At 37.6% G+C, this 20,425-nt stretch overlaps 1 protein-coding gene across 4 annotated transcripts in view; it reads left to right on the top strand.

The window, feature by feature from the left end:
- Nucleotides 1-20,425, top strand: part of THSD4 (thrombospondin type 1 domain containing 4) — a 297,318-nt gene that overhangs the window by 171,814 nt on the left and 105,079 nt on the right. Inside the window, exon 1 of one of the 4 annotated variants that reach the window (XM_040569782.1) lies at nt 10,938-11,196. The exons of the other annotated variants lie outside the window; for them this stretch is intronic. Within the exon in view, the coding sequence (XP_040425716.1) occupies nt 11,125-11,196 (72 nt within the window). The 5' untranslated portion in view covers nt 10,938-11,124. Of the gene's footprint in view, nt 1-10,937; nt 11,197-20,425 lie in introns of those variants that run through there. 4 annotated transcript variants of the gene reach the window in all.

Raw genomic sequence — 20,425 nt, 5'->3', positions numbered from 1 at the left:
AATGAGATTTTAAAAGTCTATGTAAGATAAATACTTCATAATAAATACTTTAATACTTTTTCATGACCTATGCTTAATTTAATCTTTGACTATTTTGACTTTGGATAAGTAGTTATCATTGATCCACTGCAGATTGAATTTGTGTAATGCTATTTACTCTGTCACCTGAGTATACGTACTGACGTATTGTTCTGATTTACTTGTAAATAATATATTTGAAAATTTTAAAAGTACGTATTTTGTATGACCTAGGCCTCTATTCAAGCATATGGTGTAGAACTGTGCACTGTGAGTTTTTGATCTATGAAACATTTCATAAGAAAAAAGAATATCATTCTCATTTTCAGTAAAAAGAAAGAAGAGAAAAACCCTTCTGTGGTACAATTCTATAAATGAAAGAAATAGTTACTAAGAGTAAAAGAGGACCAAACAGTCTCCAGTGAATACCATCATGTATGTGTTGGTAATGCTGAATAATTAATCATTAATCTGAGTTTAAAGTAATTTGGACAAATTTCTGTCACTAACAATTTGGACCATATCCATTGGACCTGAAAACTGTAGAAATCTATGTGTTGCAATGAAGTTCATGAATTCTCTTGGAAAATTCAACTGCTCTAAGTTGTAATAGCTGACTTGGGATAACCTGAAGATCTGTATTGTGGGAGACAGTGTCACTTCTGATCCCACTCTAGTTAATATTCTCAGTGAAATAAGAGAGCTTAAAAAAAAAAGAGGATGGGGTAGAAAAAGCAAGTTAAAGGAGAGAGAAATTAAGAACGCTTTCTTATCTGTTTTGGATGCCAAAACAAAATATGTTGCTAGTGGAACTGCAGGGTTATAATGCTATTACACTAGTAAAATAACTGGTGCGTACCATTACTCATTTTCTTGAATGTGAGGTAGCATGTAGAGCTATATAAAAAATAAAGAAGTATATTCAGTGAGAAGAAGTTCATTGTGAGGAAGTCTTCCATGAAACTTTGGCTGAAAACAATTTGAGACGTTCCATATAAATAAGAAGGTACTGTATTGAAAAGACTTGGAACTGGGCAGGAAATCTTCTGAGTGGTCTTGATGCATCAAAACTCAGGGAATTTTGTATGTTTTTGTTCACTTGTATTTTGTTGGAATTCTGATTGTTTGCTTACTGTGTGACGGTGCTGGCTGCACAGATGTGCTTTTACAAGCTGGTTTCTCAAACAGCCAAGTTTTATGTCTCTCTGCGGGCATTTAAGATTAGAACTGGTGTTATTGCTAGCTTTAACCCATGTAGACAGTCTGAGTGTGGGGATAAAGTAATCAGCACCACTTGTGTCTTTCAAAACATACACAGAGAATGTTTCTTCACTTCCTTTGTTCTGTGTTGCCTTTTAAGTAGTTGTTTTTTTTCCGAGCCTGTTCATATTATATTTCTTTACATCTTGTTATCAGCAAACAGTATTTCCAAATTTTGTGCCATTATGTAGAGATTTTATGCTGTGTACTGGAGTTTTAGCTATTTAACTAATAGCTGTACTTACTGGTTTATCGCTGGGTACACAGGCTTATCAGTTAATTACACAAATATTTATCTGCTCTGTGAGTTGCTAATCCTATAGTAAATGAAATCTTTAAGAGACACAAGAATGCATAGTTATTTTCAGATACTAATTATCTAGTTTGAGCTGCGGTGTTCTCAGAACTCATAAACCAGATAAAGCTCAAGATTTAACAATCTATATTTCTATTATTTGTATTTTCAATTTCCCGTATTACACAAGAATTAGCCATTTTCTCTTTCTGAATGGCATGAGTGCTTGCAAGACACCTAGAAAAACAGAGTAAAGTATCTCTTTTTGTCTGTGTGCTTCTGAAACTTCTAAACATGTGGGACCACTGTCCAGAGTCTGGACTGCTGGAAGGCTCCACAAACTCTGGTAGTTCATTTGGTTCTAATAGGCAACATGTGTTTAATGTGGTTACTTTAAAAATAAGCACATTTATAAGATAAACTGTCCAAAAATCTATTATGTAAGCAATCAGAGTTTCCCAGATTTTTGTTTTCATTAAGACAGTAAAGATACACGGTTTCTCTTCAATTAAAAGGAGATAATTCTTTTTTATACGGTATACATCTGCAGAGAAAGAGAAGGACTGTTTCTGCACTGCAGCTATGCTTCCAATTTGTACCTAATTTACACCAGCAGTGTAACGGATGTGTTGGTGCTGTGCTTTCTTGACCTGGCATGGACCACGAGTGATGACAAATGAGCCTTTAACTCACTAATGGGGTAGATTTGAGACCTATGCTGGTGTAAATTCCTTTAATTTGCAATGTAATGTAGTTAGGATCAGGATGTATGATAAAGTAAACTTAGATTAGACAATCTTGTTGGAAGAGATGGTGACTTGGGAAGAATGAATTGAACAGAACATGAGGAAATTCTGGGAAGCAATAACAGCATTTTTGGCTCAGAACTTTTTTAACTAGATGGGAAAAGTTGTGATGTGATTGCTGCCCAAAGCAGAAGTCATATCACTATGAGGTTAGTTCTTTCTGCTCCCTTTTGGTTGTATAACGAAATGACCTTGGAAGTCTTCCTTTTTTTCCTGTATTTGGTTTCAGGATGAATGCTTAATCCATTGGGTTTTGATCAGTATTGCAATTAAATCTGAAGTCTTTAGCCTAGGGTATTCATTTTCTTTGGTGACATGGCAGCTGTTTTCATTTTGTCTGTCAGAAGAGAGGAGAAACCTTGGATTCCTCTGAACTGCAGAAAATGCAGTCTGATAGTGAATGCAAGTCTTCTGAGATTTTTTATCCCTTCTTTTGGATCTGGAGGAAGGTCTGGTTCAGGACCCCTGGGGCATCAAAGAACAGAGCTGCCTGTGCTAAAGAATTCACCTTAGCTCTGGTCTCTGGTGGTCCAGCTGTATGACTCCTGATTGGACATTTACTTCCGTTTTTTTTTTTTTAGTCTTAGGAGAAGTGCTGATCTAGTCCTGTCCTGCAAATAGTGTATGTAACATACGTGTTACAGGCTCCTTTCTCAAGGTTACCACTATTTCTAGAGTGTTCCCTCCCTGCCTGGTACAATCTCTTAACTTCCTTCATTTTGGTTGGCAGATTTTTTACTGTTCCTAGTCCTATATACACATGGTTACAGAAGTGCATTTTGGCATAGGCATTGACTCCATAGAGGAACCCTGTTATGCTAATCAGCCTTAATGACCCTGAGCAGCCTCACACTTGGTGGGCCTCCTCCCACACCTCTCTGATCATGGGATCAGTAGCCCCACTTAGGCTCAGCCCTGGGCTTGCAGTCCAGAGCTGCCTTGGGGCCAAGCTGGCCCCCAGCTCAGCCTCTGCCATGCCTGTACCTGGCCAGGGAACCTCTTGATTTGCATCCTGATCTGTGGACGCACTTCTTGGCTTGACCTTGGATCTGCCTTGTCACCACAGACTTGTGTGGTAATCTGCACTCTTGTTTGACCCTGGCTGCTGTTCCTGGATCTGTCCTGCTCCCTCTCGTGGTGTCGGTGGGATGGGGCCCAGGCGGATGAGGCCCTGCCTTGCTGGCCCTGTTGTCATGCTTGACACCTGGCTCCCCATCCCTTAGGGAGCAGCCAGCTGTTGGTGCTTCCTGACAGAGTTTCGGTAGGTTGACTGATAACCGTTTTACTGATTTAGTTAATAGTAAGCATGAGAAATCTTGGCCAGCTTTTGCAGAGCTTTCTTTTTATCCTTACTTGGCAGGAGATGGTGCTAATTTCTTGAAAATGTATGTTTCACTGTAGTTCTTTACAAGTTTTCTACCTGCACACCGGACTAGTAAGTAATTCACTCCTGGGGAGGTTTCACAGTGACTTTCAGATTGCTTTCCAGAGCCATTTTCTCAAATAAAAGAGAGTATCATTACGGCTTTGAGATTTCTGCCACTGTGGAAAATAACAGAACAGGTGATGCATGAAAGCATGTTCTATAAGTCTTTCTTCCTCTGAAACAATTTCAAGAACATTTTCAAGCAAAATTGAAAAATTATGATTATATTCACAATCCTAATTTGTTATTTTTTTCTTTGAAACAGATTCTTCTCATCATATCCCAATCAACTGTCTGATACAGCTGTCATTTGCCAGCAGGACAATTTGGAAAATGTGTGTCATCTCTAAAATCTAATTATAATGTATTTTAGTTTTGGATGTGACAAAAACTTTACCTTTATAATTAAGATTTCATACTAGCATTCATAGCATAGGTCATGGTCTATTACGTCATGTAATTCTTTGGTGCATCTTCCTCAGGACCTATGGTTGTATATTTTTATAATTAAAAACTAGGTATAGATACATAGTACAGGGGCCTCACCTTTTTCCTGATTTTATGAAAAACTTTTGTCACAAAATGAATGGTATTCATTATAACTAGAAATTCAAAGCATGGTGTCCACCTGTTCTGTAGTCAGAAAGTAGCATTGGACAGAGGAAGAAATGCCTCATAAATGTCTTCTTATTCTACTTGCACTATGCAACTACTATCTGGAGAGAAAGAGAGGTGCTTTGAGAACCTGGAACATAAACCAGAATTCTATCATCAAAATACAGAAAATTGGAATATGGCCATGAAAAATATGCTTTCTGGCCTAACCTTGGGCAGGTGAGAACCCAAGACCTTTTCCTTCCTCTAACATAATAACGCCAGAAAACAGAAAGGGGTAATAGATTTAGTACTGCGGGAAAGATTCAAGATGATAAATCAAGTTGAGGTTAATACTCAGCTCTCTGAAGGTGGGCCTTTTCAGTAGTCTGGCTTCATAACTGGAAGTCTGAGCTTTAAAATTTAAGAGTGGGGAGCAGGGGAAGGAAATGCTCAGATTTCCTTTTCAGCGTTTGAGCTTAGCTTAAAAGCACTATACACTGCCAGTACTGTGGTAGTCAGAAGAGAATATGAGGGTGATAGTGAAGAGTAACATTCTGTTATTTCTGAAGTAACTGGCAAACCTCCAGTGATGGAATGGGAATGTCCTAATTATATAATTATATATATATTATATAATAATTTATTATTATATATAGAATATATATATAATATTGTATATTATATTACTATATATATTATATTTTAAAAATTTATATAATAATATATAATTATATATACAAATGCATATTTGAAACTTAACTTTGTAATGCTATTTCCAAAGGATGCAAGAAACACCTTTTTAATGGTGTACTTTCTAAACTGGTCTGGTCAGACTTTCTAAACTGGTCTCCTTATAACAGAGAAAGATGGGAAATAGGAAAAGCCAGAACTTGGAGTGACTTTAGATGAGAAACAAGTGGAAAAAATTAGGATTGTTAAATTTAGAAAGGGAAATAAACAGAAATATGATAAAGGTAACTTGAGAAGTTTGATTAACTAATGAAAGCATTAGTAAGCACAAAAAGTGACCACATGGAATAATTTACTTAGAACTCTTAAAGATCTCTCTTTTCCACAGCATCCTGTTGTCTTTTAAATAATTGCACAGTGGGATTAAAAAAGTGAATAAATACAGAAAGAGATAAGAATCTCCCTAAGCCCCGTTATGTCAGATAACAGTGGAAAGCATGATGCCCTATGCTACTGTGTATTCTGGTAGCCAATCTGCATTTCACAGTTCTGGACAAATTATTTTCTTCCATCAAGAAATGTAAACAGAAAAGAAATTACGTAAAGTTAGCAGCTTTCTAAATAAAAATTTTGAGTGGAAGGGTACATCTAAAGACATTGGAAATTACTTAGAAAAGTGTTAGTTCCTGAAGTACTCAAATCGACTTATAACTTTATAACGAAGGAAAGAGATGCTGAGTTGCACTGAAGTACATGAGAAAGCCTGAGACTGGTTTCCTCAAAGGTGCTTAGTGTCTGGGGTTCGTTCTAATAGGGCTCCAAATATTTAACCTTTAGGCTGTAATACATAGCTCACACTTTGACTTCCTTCCTAAGTTTGTTTATTTATGTATGTATGTTTTTATTTATTTAATGGCATGTATAAAAATCCAAATACTCCTTCTATGTACTTCTTAATGTATTTTTATTTCATCTGTTCTTGGTCAAGGACCAAGATAAAATTCATTTTGTGTGAGTATGAGCATGCTTCTTTCAAAAGGACAGCAATAGCAAGGAGGTAGTAGAGGGGAGACTAGGGGAGAATCTCTTGCTCTCTTTCTTTCCTGTCTGGCCAATGCAACCCAGAAACCAGTTAAGTGGATGTATGAGCCTCCATGGGGGTAAAATACTCCCTTTGCGGTTTAGCGGCAGTATTTCCTGAACCAGTGAGGCAGGGCAGGGGGTGGCATTTTTCTACATTTGTCCTCCGTTTGCAATTTGTCCTCCATTTATCTTCAAGGAAAATACATTCTTTTTACAGTCTAAATTTCCTGCCTGTTCTTGGAGCAGCAAGAGACTCCTCTTTAATTGCAAGTGTTTAACGAAAAAGAAACTTTTTTTTATCAAGAAATCCTGGGCCTCATACAAGAAGTGTTGAGTGAATTTTTATGTTCAGTGTCTCTCAGTAGTTCAGGCTGAAGGACAGTAGTCATTTCTTCTGTCCTTAAAATATGTAAGTAATAAATTCAGAAGCCAATGCTTCCTGGAAACAGTGAGATGAGAGGATTTTTGGAAATGCCTGTATGACGGTTTGAAATGGCACTATCTTTATGTGTAAATCTACCTAGCATGTAAGACTCTGTGAAACTTTTGTTCCTTTTTTAAGTAGCCTCAGGTAGGTTCAGCCTTTTTTCTCCACTGTTAAATTCTTACATTGAACATTTACAATTATAACAGAGCTTGCAGTTTCTGCTTAATTTCCTTTCCCCGTTAGTAATTCCAGGAAGCTGATGTCTGGCCAAAGCAAATTAACCTGTGGGTTCTGCTGTGACATCAGCTCTTTTCAGCCTTTATCTTCTTTTTAGGTAGTTCATTGGTTTACATGCTGAATACAAATGAATATTGCAGTCAGCCCTCTGTTTCCTCCCCAGTTCAACAGCATTGATATTTCCCCTGTAGTGACAACATGCGGATTAATGTTTTTCAGTCTTGCATGTTAATACTTTGAAATACACAGAACTTTTCAGTGTCTTGTTATAGAATGTTTCAGCTTGAAATATATATATGGGTATACTTCATGTGGTCTTGATTTAAGTGTTTGTGAGTTCATTTCTACAAACAATAAAGCTGTAAGAAGTAGAAAGGAAGTCCAAATACATGAAAATAACAAAAATGTTGTTTTTTATATTTTCTTTTATTATTACTTCGATATTAGGAATTTGGTCAGCTTTTTAAGCATATACAACCTTAGGAGAAGGAAGTGACAGTGAAGGGTTTTGCCCGAGCATACTGTTCATAAATTCAAGTGGAGGTATGGGGAGGCTGAGAGACCTGGAATAGAAACTGCTTGCTTTTGAGAAGTTTAACAAACTTGTGCTTGTTTGGGATTTAGGTGTCTCAGGAGGCAGCCAGTAAGCAACCTTCACAAACTGATTGATATTTACAAACTCAGGTAATCTTTTTCACAGAGGAAAGTCCCTATTTTTAATGAAGCTATATATCCAAAGATCTGTTGTGTATTTTGCTTTTCTGTGTTTTCATTTCTAGGAGTAAGTGGTAGGAACCTTTCTCAAAATATTCTGATGCTTTTCTCCATAAAAATAGGAAAATGATTTGGGAATTTTGATTTAAACGAACTGCCTAAAATAATTACAGTATAATTTTGACATGCTTGTATGTTTTTAAGTAAAAAGAAGGATGCTTTTGTGTTGAAAATAATTAGATGTTTTAGTGCTTCCACTTTATTATTATAAAGTATTTTGGGTTTGCAGAACTTTGTACCTGAAATAGCTCTTCAGTCATAAACAGACTTCTATAGAATCAATAGTTTTGTAATATCTAGTGTAGTGATTGCTGAGGTTTTCACAGAAATTTTTATCTTGGTTGCAACAGTGCAAGTTCAGCGTAGTGTTAAGTTTCACATTACTTTGTGCTGCAAAGAAAGGTTGTGGTTGTGAACATGCACCATTCTATCCAGTTCAGTTGGTTAAATCATGGAAGTGTAGTAGCAGGTATGGACAGATCTCTTTTATTTAATATGGAGAGCAGAATACCAGCTTCTGGATTCCAGGGAATTCTGCCTGTATGGTTTTGTAGGGGGAAAGATTAAATCAGTATGGAAAGAATCAGTTATATGAATTGTTAAAAGGGAATGCAGTACATTCTTCTGTGCCTCAGAAACTCATTCCAGTAATGGTTATTTGGACTTCATCAATGTTTACAGACAATGTGCTGCTTTCTAGAATAGTCAGCAAAGAGAAGACTAAAATCACAGTTACTGCTAAGTTTTGAAATTTGGTTTTCTACCTACCATTTAAAAAAAAGAGAAAGGGAAGAATGGTGGTTTTGTGCCAAAACCATGTGCTTACTAAGTTCACTTTGTGAAGAACTGAGGAAAAAGGCAAAACTTTGTTTTATAGAAACAAGTCAATCGGCATGAAAAAGCTTTCATTGCTGGAATTTTTATAACAAGCTACAACATCTGAAATGGTAGTGGTTTTTTTGTTCTTTTTTGTTGTTTCTTTTTTAAAGCTTTTTCAAGGAATGAACCTACTTTAAAGTACTGCAGTTGGAGTTCTCATGATGAAAGTGTTTTTGAACTCTGGTTTAGTTGGCAGTTTGTTTATTTCCATTTTTCCTTTTGTGGTACATATATATATTTCAGAAAAATAGGGAAGGACAGGTTGGTTTCCTGACAGGGGTTTGATGGAAAATTTCCTTAAGTTTATTTGCCTTTATGTTTTCAGTCCAGAGAGTTTGCCACAGGCAACCAGTGTACACAGAATCTGTAATGGCAGCTCTACATCTAGCTGTCAGCAAAGCAGTACAGACTGCAAACCTTCATCTCCATTTGAAAGAGGGAAAAATGCTTCCTTCATTTAGGTTTTGAAGGGAAGCATTGTATTCATGAGATCAGCATAGCAGTAGAGGGTTCTCGATGGTTTATGTACCATTAAGGTTATGGTGCCAGGCTTTCAAAAACTGCAGGTCTGGTTGTCAGTTGCCGTTCTTACAACTCCTCTGTCTGTGGCTGTGGTATCTTCCTGTGGTCATCCCCAGCGTTCAGAAGAGCCATTCATGAGCTCCGTGCTGAATCTTTTTCACTCTGCCTTTCTAAGCGCTCTTAAGTTTGTACTATTCCCTTGAGAGGAGTCAGCTGAAGGGGATTATTTATGTACCTTTCTGCCATTGAGGCTTACAGTCCTGCTTGGCCCACAGCATTGCTTCCTGCCTGGCCTGCCCTCCCCGCAGCCCCCGTCAGCCCATCCTGGTGGCAGTGCTGCAAGGCTGGGGAGCGAAGGGAAGAAAGAGGCTGGGCTTTGAAAGATGGTCTGCTGGTTTGGGGGCTGAAAGGGACAGGTCTTTTGTAGGTGTGGGAGAGAGACATGGCACTGTGAGTCCAGCACTGTGAGTCCAGCTTGGCAGGAGAAAAGATGATATTCTTCATAGATGTTGGTAGTAGTCTACAGAAGGAAGGGACTGAGAGGGAGAAGGCAGTGACAGTGACTTCTTGTTAATACAAAGCTAACCAAATTACAAAAGAAATCTAATTCTTAGTAATGTTGTGCTTCTCAATTTCACGAAAATCTTTGCTTGCCACCCACCTTCTAAATTCTTGAGACATTTAAAGTACCTGTATGCTGAGTTCATGTGGTTTACTCTCTGACATATGAGACCAGGTTATTCACAGGTCATATTTTTGAGATTTCTCCTGCAACCATAAGGATAAGAAATATTACATTTACATGAAAGGTAAGAATCTAATGTGACTTCTTGACTTGAGGAGCTGGACCTTTAAGAAAACCATAACTTTTCACGTTCCCATGATAAAATACATTTGGCAACAGTAAAGTTGGAAGAAATTAAAAAGTAGGATAGGAAAGGGAATAGAGGACTGGAGTGTCCCATGCATGTTGTAAACAGTTCTCTCCGTTTGTTCAATGTGTATACTTAGACTGTTAGGGTTCAGAAATTCTTTATTTTTGTATTGCTTAGTTTAACAGAACAATACGTCTATTGCGTAGAGATTACAATCAAATGTACTCTGCTTAGGGAAGCCCTCCAACTTTTATAGCTCTGTTTGCAATTTTACTCATTTCCGAGACAAACATTCGCTGGTCTGCTTGGGAGATTTAGTAATTCAGCTTTGTATCATGCTTTCAATACTGCTTTATTCTTTACTTAAAAGTAGGTCTTACTCATCTTCTAATACCAAATACTGTTTTCAAGGGCTCTCGGTTCTGATGGCTTAGTCAAAGCACTTTCTTTTGTTCAACTATGGTATGAAGAAGAAAGATTGCATCAATATCCTGCTCCGAAATTATCCTAAAGGATGGGGGCCTATTTCAGGAAGCAGTCATCAGTCTTGAGAGTGAGTGGACGCTTTGGGTCCCTGCGGGCCAGCAGTGGGAGCCAGAGGATTCGGACTGAGTGCCCAGCAGGACTGGGCTGTTCAGGGTGCGGGATTGTGTTGCTGTAGGGCTGACCATAAATCCAGAGGCTAGTTCCTGATGAGGTTTTAATTTATGATTTATTTATTACAGACTTCTTTGATAAAAGGAGGTGCTGTACCTTTAAGTAGCACATGCAGTCTAACCATCAACAGGCATCTTTTGCAAGCTGCTTTAGCCTGTTTCTCCAATCATGCCTGCCTAAGTCAATAACACACTGCCAAACCTCCTCGTGCATTAAAGGTTACCTTTTAGCTTGTTCCATGAATCAGAGCAGATGCATAACTTGGCAGTGACTATTTCTGTCCCTCCCCTTCTTTGCTTTATACTGACTGCAGCCCCCCAGCTCCTTGCGGGCTGAGCCCCCTCCCCCAGCAGGGAGAAGTCATTACATGAAGAGATCAACTTACCAGTTGTCTTCAGAGCAGTGGCTGAGCGCAGAGCTCCTGGTCGTACAGTGAGTGCAAGAGAAAGGGGGAGAGGGAGAAGGAGTCGTACCTAGAAGAACTGAAGGCTGTGTTACTGAGACACAAGTGCATCTGCTAGCTGTTAGTACTTGGCAGAGGGTTTTCTCCTCCAGGGTAGCTCTAACTTTGGGTAATAATGTTTGTCAGCTACCTGATACTAATGTTGCTCTACTTTCAAACAGCAGTGTTAGCAAGACCTGGGGGAGAGGTAAGCAAAGTATGTCAAAAATTACCGTCTCGACAGAGTTTTCTTCCTATCTATTCAAATAGGTTGTGAATTATTTTTATGTTGGTAGAGACTTCAGAATTGCATTGTTTGCTTGATGTGTAAAAGGACTGTTTGTTTGTTTGCGGTGTTTTTTGGTTGGTTGGTTGGTTTTTAAGCCTGTAGGTACTAAGGGAGAGTAATTTGAAAGTTAGATTCTTTTAAATTGATATATAATATGTTTTCTGTGAGATGACTGTAATGTGTGAATTTTTCTTTACTAACAGAGAAATAGGATACTCTTTGCAGCAGTAGATGGTAGTGTTAAATTCACATTTTCTAGAAAAAAAAAAGAACATGCATGATTGAAAAAGTTTTTACTTAGGGTGTATCTTGGGGATGTGAGTATGTAAAAACTGCATGTTGCATTATTTTAATAACACTCTTGTGCAAATACTCAGTATGTGTATTGTTGTTTTAGCAGGGCATGAAGAACATTTTTTTTCTTTATGTTTGCCATATCCTTAAAGACAGACTTTATGCATTCTTTGTATGAGAAATCTTAAGTAATGGAATAGAACAGCTCTTGCTACACCTTAAAAAGTTGCTACTTGATTTAAAAGAACAGTTTTCCAGATTTTTGTTCTGATCAGAGCAGGCTTTTTTTCAACGGGTTCTTATTTCATACCAAAGCAGAAAAATTCATCTAGTCATTTGTCATTTAGGAAATAATTCATCAAGCATACTACTATCAGATATGCAATATTCCATCTAATGAAGTTAGAGGCAGAAAACACTTCTAGTACCTTTGATATTCATTCTCCCTCATGCTTTCAACTGAAATATTATGTATATTTATGCATTTTGAAGGAATAACTGGATAGTTCTGTTCCATAATATATCTTCCTTAAGTATATCAACAGCATTACAAAGGAGTAAACTGCAAAGTAAATCTGAAAACAGTTATTTTGCTTTAGAGCTTTGTCTTTTGTTAGCCTTGTCTTTTGTTAGGCTACCTGTTTATGGTAGCTTAATAAAGACCAGAGCAATTACTTCCCCTGGTAGAAGAAAGTGGAAGTGAACTGGAAAAAACATCTTGTCTGGCACCGTGTGGTTGTCATTCTCTGTAGCTCATATGCCTGGACATAAGCTGTATTTTGCTTTCAGGGTGTTCTAAAATGCAGAGTTTTAATGGTTGTGATTCAAGAAAAATGTCTTTTAAAGAAATCTTGTGCCGACTGTGATCTACTTAAAGGAGAGCAGGGAAATGTTTTCAGCAGAGGCTCAGGGACTTTAAAGTTGTTGATGATCAGAATGACTGGAAGCTGATCATTGCCCTCTAGTTGTCACTGAAGTTTTTAACTTCCTGGTTGATACTGAACACAGAAGATGACAGACGGGCTCACCTTGTCCAGGCTGAGGGACCTTAAATTTTGTGGTGGCTCATATGGAAAATATTTGTCACTACTGCATGCACATGTGGTCTTCAGAGATCCATATAAAGAAAAAAATCTAGAGCAGCACCAGTGTTGCCTGCCAATTATCCTCGTTAGCAAGTAAAGTAAAAGCAATGCTGTGTTCTTACCTGAAAATGAATTTCTGCAGTAAAAGTGCAATGTGGAATGCTTTAGCACTGTGATCCGTATGCCAAGTAGTTTAAACTGTACTGTTCTTGTTAGAATTTCAGCTCATACAGCAGACAGAATAGAGAAATGGCATACTACTTTATCTTAGATTGTAGGAATTACTAAAGATAGTGAGAAATTTTCTTTTATTATGCTCATATGGCTAATTTTGAAAATTGCACAATAAAAATATGCTGTCTGCTTTTAATACAGTAATTCTTTGTCCTGTATTGTAAGAGACCACCTGATAATCTTGTGCTTTTCCCTGCGTCAGCTGCAGACTCTTGGCTACACAAATATTATTTCTGTAGGAAATTACTCAATTAGGATTTTTCCCGTGCTGGAGAGGCAATGATCTGAGGAGAGGGAAAGTAAGCGAGAAGCCATTTTTAAAAGGAATATGTATTGTAGTTTTGTGATCCTTTGAAGTGTTCTATTTACTTCTTTGAATATTTTAATGGATTCATAGGTTTATGTTTTTAAAGTTCTCATAAAAATGTCAGTTTGTGATAGATTAGAAAGTCATTGAGAAGTTGCTTTTCTTGCCAGCCTGTTCTCTCCTTGATATAATGCTGCAGAACATTAACCGTTCTGGAAACAAGAAATTACAAAAAAGAAGATGTTAAATTTTTACCCCAATGATTCTCAAAACTTGATCTGATGTGTGTATAATTGTTTGATTTTTTTTTTTTTGGTTTTGAGTTAATGAATGGCTTAGCATGAAGTCAGTGGAACTGCATTGCATCACTTTTCCGTTTAGGACGGAAATACGGTTGTATAGCTTCACAACTTAGCCCACGTTTGCACTGGCTGAGAGCGAAATTTTTTTATGTGCTTTTTAGGAAATAAGCATGACTTGCTTCAGCCATAGCTGGAAGCACCAACTGGTATCTCCTTCTGTGGTCAACCTTGCTAAATGGTCAGAGTCCAGTTTCTTTCTCTCTGGGATGTTCAGGAGCAGCTGTCTTCATCAGCAGATCGTACATCTATCTTTTGTGTCTGAAAAGAGCTAAGGCTTAGTTGGCATCAAATGGGAAACCTGGGTGATAAGGACTTTCAAAATAAAGATAAAGCAGGGCAAATGTGATACTATGCAGAATGTGTAAGGCTTAACTTCTAATTGCAAAACAGTACTTAATGAAGGTTTCCTCCTCCCCACTTCTAATCTGGTGGTTTTGAGTCGTCTGTAGCATGAAGATTGTTGGTTCAACTAGATTCATTGGATCTTATAAATCTTGGAGCAACTGGAGAGTCTTGCTGAGGAATAGCCAATCTGTGTATTCCTAGCATATTCTGTGTTTCTTAGCTCACAAGCGAATGAGCAGTTACATCACACTTGGTTTAAATCATCATTCTTCACTCATTTCCTCACAGGTAGCCTTTTAAATATTATTTTCTAAGTATACTTGATAGATACCTGTATTTTGAGAGGAGAATTTCACTTTCCTTTAGATTTCAGTTATTTCAACTCAATTCTCCTCCCACTGTAGTAGGGTTGTTGTTTTTTTAAGCTTGTGCATATTAGCCTTGAATTAGTAATATTATTTCAATAGGTGTTGGTGAAGCTATGCAAATATACTGAAGTCACCTGCCTGGCCTCTTCAAGATCCTCTTACCCAAAAACAGGGCCAAATTGTACATTATTGAGTTTTGTTTGTATTCTTTGCCTGCAGCATTAAAAAAAAATCAGTTTATCTGACAAAGCATGTGGATTATAAAAATAATGAAAAGAAAGTAGCCTCACATGTGAAGTAAGTGTTGATCTGTTTTTTAATGTGGCAAATAATCATAATCTGATCATAAAAATACGTGATACATGAACAAACAAAGAGGTTTAAGTGAACAGTGAATGCAGCATTTTATTTATCACAGATATGAAATCCTTCCCTTTGGAATTTGGGCATAGAGTGAAAACATCAAGTTCTACCTGGTAAAATGCATAAGGGAGTCTGAGTAAGTTGAGTCTGAATCTTCGTATTCTTCAGAATCTGCTGGTTCTGATTAGTGTCCTATGGGTTGATACCTGAAATAGTGTTGTTTTACACAATGTCCCAAGTTGCAAGACTAGGAATAAATACACAGAAATGCAAATGACCCTGTTCTCATGAGCTCATGTCCATTTCGGCTTTGATGTGACTGTCCTCTGCAGTATGCAGCTTGTCCAAAATCACAGAAGCAAAGTGAATTTGTCAACATTTTAAAGGAGCCTTCGGTTCTGAACAGGTTCAGATATCATAGTGAGAAATGCAACCCACTGCAGAAATTCAACCCATTGCAAGAAATGTCAGGACACTTAAGTAGTCCAAAGGATTTTTAACTGAAAAGTTGGTTAAAGAGATGAATGACAAACTTTAGAAGATTCAATTCAGGCATTAATCTGAACTGTATGCACAAGCTACAATCCCAACTGCAACCAGTAGATGATGTTCCCTTTCTGGCCAAAAGAAGATGTACTAATGAGTTGCATGAAAAATTATTATTATTTTTTAAACTATCTTTAAAGGTGAACTGATTTGTATTCTTTCCTAATAATAGGTAGATTGTTTTGGTTTCAGAAGAGACTAAAGAGAATTCTTATTAGGCCTGAACCAGTTCTCCCATTCCTAATTATTACCTTTTCTACTTTGTTAAAGACGTGTGATCCTCATTGTAAACTTGAAGTTATGATTTTTCTTTTAAAACTCTGTGTGCATGCATGTGTATATATATGCATGTATACAATTCTGTGCTGTACCGGGCTCTGGAAAAAAAACACCTTCATAGAGCATTGAAGAAAACACCTTCTGGGTACGTACGTGTAGCTGCATCTAGAATTCTTCCCTGAGTGACTGACCTGTTCCAGAGGTGGCCAGGGAGAAAAGCATATCCCCGTTTTGTTACTTACTTTCCATGTAGCAGAGTACAGGTAGAGCTTTTCCTTGCTGATGTCAGAAATACACTGTTAAGCAAGAAGGGGAAAAAAAAAAAGGCAACTTGAGGTCATGGCCCTTTTGACACTGCTTCCTGAATATTTTGTTCTTGCCGATGAAGAATTTGCTTTCTTCTCACTTGTTGGAGTAAAGTTTCTGACCTTACTTGGTGGAACCTTCTGCTGTCATACGGTACAACATCATGCGTGTGTGGCAAATGGTGTGCACTCGTGAAGGGGCATCGGGAGACAGTTAATCAGTAAGTCAAAGAAGAGCAAGCTGATGAATTTTTAGTGCATTTGGTTTTAAAGGTCAAGGCAGTTGTCAATAAGAACAACTTTCAGATGTGTTTGACAAATCAACCTTTCCAGATCCTCAGTGGTGGTGTATCTCAGCAGTGTCCAAAAGAAGCTCTCTGTGGCTTGGAAATGAATGACTTAACCTACGTCTGCTCCATCACCAGGCTGCAGTTACTGATACAACGTCATCAGTTACAGGCAGGGAACACATTATAGGACCCAATAAAACAGGCTTTTCCATCTCTGACTTTCATTGGGCCAGCACGTAAGAAAGCAAACATAATTTCTCCCACTCACATGCTGACAAAAACCATCTTGGTACCTGAGTATTCCCAACTGCAATCCAGGATTAATAGGGCTTCCACTGATTCTCCTGAGAAATTGATATGTCACTTTGACAACATTTTCCCATAAAAATCACCTGTAACCCCTCTGTTATGAAGCATGGGAATGTTAGAGAGCCTTTGTGGGTTGGTAACTAAGGGGGGATCGAAATACTTGGATAGTTGTTTGTTACTTGGATTTACTTTAAAATTACACTATGCTGAGTTAGAAAAGACAGATGGTAATTTACATATGGCAGTAATTGCTGACATTACCAGTTTAACATCTGAAAGCGAGATGCTTTGTAGGTGAAAAATAATCCTGTCAAGTAAATATCCACAGATATAGCCAAATTATAAGAATATGCTCCGAGTATTGCTGTAGCTGTAAGTGCTACAGAACAAGTTTAATTGACCTCTGGCATACTTGCCTCAGTCTTCCTAGCTTTGTATTTCGGTTCCAGCTGCAGTAGTAGTAACACAACCCTATTTTGCTTTAAAAACTTGGATGTAAACTTGGTGTAGTAGGATGTTCTCTTGAAAGTTAATTATGTGGTGGCAACAGTGTCACTAAGTGTACTCTTTCACACTTTGTGATTATGGAGAAAAAATGCTCTTTCAGTTGTCTTCCCAAGATTCCTGTAGGACTTTTAGTTCTTGCTATCTTGCACATCTTCACCTACTCCTGTGGGAAAGATGGGCTGAAATATGAACAGTTGTAGGTACTGGTAGAGGTCTGTAAGGATACCTCCTTAGCAACTCGCAGATCGTAGGACTAGATCCACAGTCTTTTAAAAGTCTTTGGGCTCTGGTTCTGGATAGACGTGCTTTCTTGATCGATCTAAAAGACTCTAGAGGGCTAGAGTAATTCCCACTTTAGTTCCTGCATCATGCTCAGTCCTACCACAGTTGAGCTAAGTTAGATAAGTCATTAGCAAATAAATGGTTACGTGTGACGGATGAGCTAATTTGTTTCTTACACAAGGTTTGTAGACCACTTTCTGGAAAGCTGTTCTAGAAACTTGCTGGAATTCTTATTAGATAGACATATATTTTCAAGCATTTATCTTGAATATTATGCTTGGAAAAAATGTTTTGCCTAGGGACTAAGAGTCTACAAAACACTTCCTTTATCATAGTTTATTATCAGTATCAGTTCTGTTCATTTACTTGCTTTAGATTTTTCTCATCACCTTTTGCTTTTTAAAGTAATAATTCACTTAAAATTGAATGGTAATGGAAGTATTTTTATCACTGAAATATATATTTATTTTTTCAGGCATAGTCAGTGTATTTTGAATTTCTTCAAATTTTAAAATTTGTTCCAAACATGCTAACTGTATAAATGGAGCAATGAATTTAGGGGGCAGGTAATTTATGTTAGGATATACTGAAAGGTATTCAAAAAAAGTGTGTGTAGGGGGGAAATAAAATCTAGCAAGGTAAAATAAGTCTTTGTAATTGCTTTTAGGTCAGAACAGTTATTGTATAAATAGCTCTTTCTTCTAAAGAAGACTTCTTTGGTTTTCCTATCTCTTCTTGGTAATGTTGCAAGGCTCTGATTTCTTTTTTAAATGCTCTGATGTATAATAGGTGCACAGGAATGTGTTCCAAGACTCATAAAATTTTTAATTAAAAGAGTGGAAGGTCTTGTAAACTCCTGGTGGTTGCTTTTAAGTAATATCACTTCTTAAAACACTTTTTTGTTGTTGTTTTTCAGCCTCTGAGTTTATCTTTCAATTTGTGTACAGCACTGTTACATTTTTTGCATGTGGACGATGTACATGTTTTAAGGAGACGAGTTTATTAATAGATTTACCCAGCCTCTTACCATCATGACTCTTCTGGAAATGAGACCTGGCACACAAAAGAGGCTGTGCTAAGTAACTAAACAAACTCCCTGCTGTTAATGTCAAGACTGTAATTTTGCTACAAGCTTTCCTGCAGGTATACTGCTGCAGATAGATTACTAGCAGTGCTCACAGAGCAGTGCTCAAGAGCCTCTGAGTCAAGGGTTGGAGGGAATTATGCAGTGATCAGGAACCTAAAGCAAATTTTCACTGCTTGATTGAAAGACATGGGACAGAAAGGGCCTGGCATCTGTGACATATATCCCTATCCCTACTTGATCTATGGCTTGCTTGATTGTTCCTTGCATATCACTTATTATTCATTACTGCCAAAAGGGCAAGAGCAGGGATCAAACATCATCCACTAGTGTGTTTAAGGACCCAAAGGCACCAACACAGCAATTATATCACTGACAGCAGGTACATTGCTTCTGTTTAAAGACCCTTTCTAAATGAGATACATGAAAGTGGAGCGCGAGAGATTATTAAATTAAAGGTTTGCCTGTGTATGTGATTGCCTGAAGCTGTCAGTCTGTTTCTTCATGGGTTAGAAGTATTATTTTCCCAGAGTGTGGGTTGTGAGGAAGGTTTTATCAGGAGACAGAACTTTTTGACGAATTTCCACTCCCACTTGTTTGGCAGACACAGAGGAGTGAGGTGAATTTGGAGTCAATAAATTAATCCTTCCAGCCATAACTGCTTTTTGACTACAGCATAATGGTTGCTTCCATTTTTCATGTCATTTCTTCCCAAGATACCGGTGCGTAGGGGTGCGGGGAAAGGAAAGCTTTAACATATTGAACTTAAAGGTAAATCCTTTTGCTGTTACGATATATCAGTTAGAAACCACTTCTTCCACTCAAAGTGTAAAAGTTTTTTATAACTGTTTTCTGAAAAGATATTGACTAATTTGTAATTCATTGCAAATAAAGGATAATGTAGCAGGAAAAAAGAAAGCAAGATTTCCTGCCTTGCTCCTTGAAAGTTGAAATTATAGAAGCAATGGCAAAAACATGTGGAAATGCTGCATTTTAATTCCAAGCAGTTAATAGATTTAACAGAAGAATTTACCCCCTCTAAGGATCTAATTTTTCTTTTGTAATTTAGATTGTATGTTTTTCTTTTACCCCTTGTGTGATGCCATGATGCCTCCATCCTGCCTCCTTTCCATCCCTCCAAAAAAAAAAAAAAAAAATTTGAGGAAATACAGTCAAAGTTAAGTCTGTGAGACATGAGGTGTTTTACAGGTTAGCAGTTATGATACTTTGCATTGCTTGTACTGTTTTAATGTAATAATTTCAGTATAATTTCAAAATGAGTAGCAATTAACTGCTGATGAGACAACAAAAACCTTTCATAAGCATTCAGTGTATGGAGGGTATTTTAACATCTGTACATGAATAGAGCATTTGAAACACGTGCTGGACTCTTGCTTGTAAGTACTTGAAAGCTGAGATTTATTTAGTGCTCGAATGAGCAGGTGATAGTGAAGTATTCTAGCCAGGGGCACCAACTGTTTTGATGTTAGCTATGAGCCAATATCCTCTAGAAAGCACAAGGACACAGAATAACTATATAAATGACATTTCTTACTTCCTCATTAAATGGAAATTTTTTTGCTGAAATACTAGAAATACAGTAAAGCCAGTCTATTGAACTGAAAACAGTTTTAAATATTTGCTTGTATGTTTTGATACTGAGCATCTCAGGCAAGCATGTTCTTGGTGTTGTGGAGGAGAAGTAATAAGGGGCATTGTAGCCCCACGCAGTTAAGGATAGTGCATACTGTCACCTCCTCTGTAATCAGCAGGGTATGTAATGTCACTCACTCTGTGGCTGCACCTCATCCTTCTGAAATTTTCAGGTACTCAGGGAATTCTTCAGTATTTCAAGTTTTAACTGTTCAGCGTTATCCTTTAGGCTGCCTGATAGAGACCACACTAAGCAATTGTAACGTGTTGTATTCGTCGAGGTGCTGGGTTACTGGTGATACGATGGCTCTTGGAAGATCGATGCATTACCAAAGGAACCAGTAATTAAGAATGATCCACACTGTCAGACTGGTCTGAGTGGAAATAAGAAGATACCTAATGCATGCAGCTGTCATAGTATGACTATTGGGGATTATCTCTAGTAAGACCAAGATGGCAGAGACTGGGTTGTGTCCAGTCTTTTCTTCCTGAATGACTACCACTTTCAGTTATCAGATGAGAGCCAGAAATACCG

Source organism: Cygnus olor, chromosome 11, assembly GCF_009769625.2.
Source record: "Cygnus olor isolate bCygOlo1 chromosome 11, bCygOlo1.pri.v2, whole genome shotgun sequence".
In the NCBI taxonomy this organism is placed as follows: Eukaryota; Metazoa; Chordata; class Aves; order Anseriformes; family Anatidae; genus Cygnus; species Cygnus olor.
The sequence above is the reverse complement of the archived record's forward strand: the minus strand, read 5'-3'. Positions and strand labels throughout refer to the sequence as shown.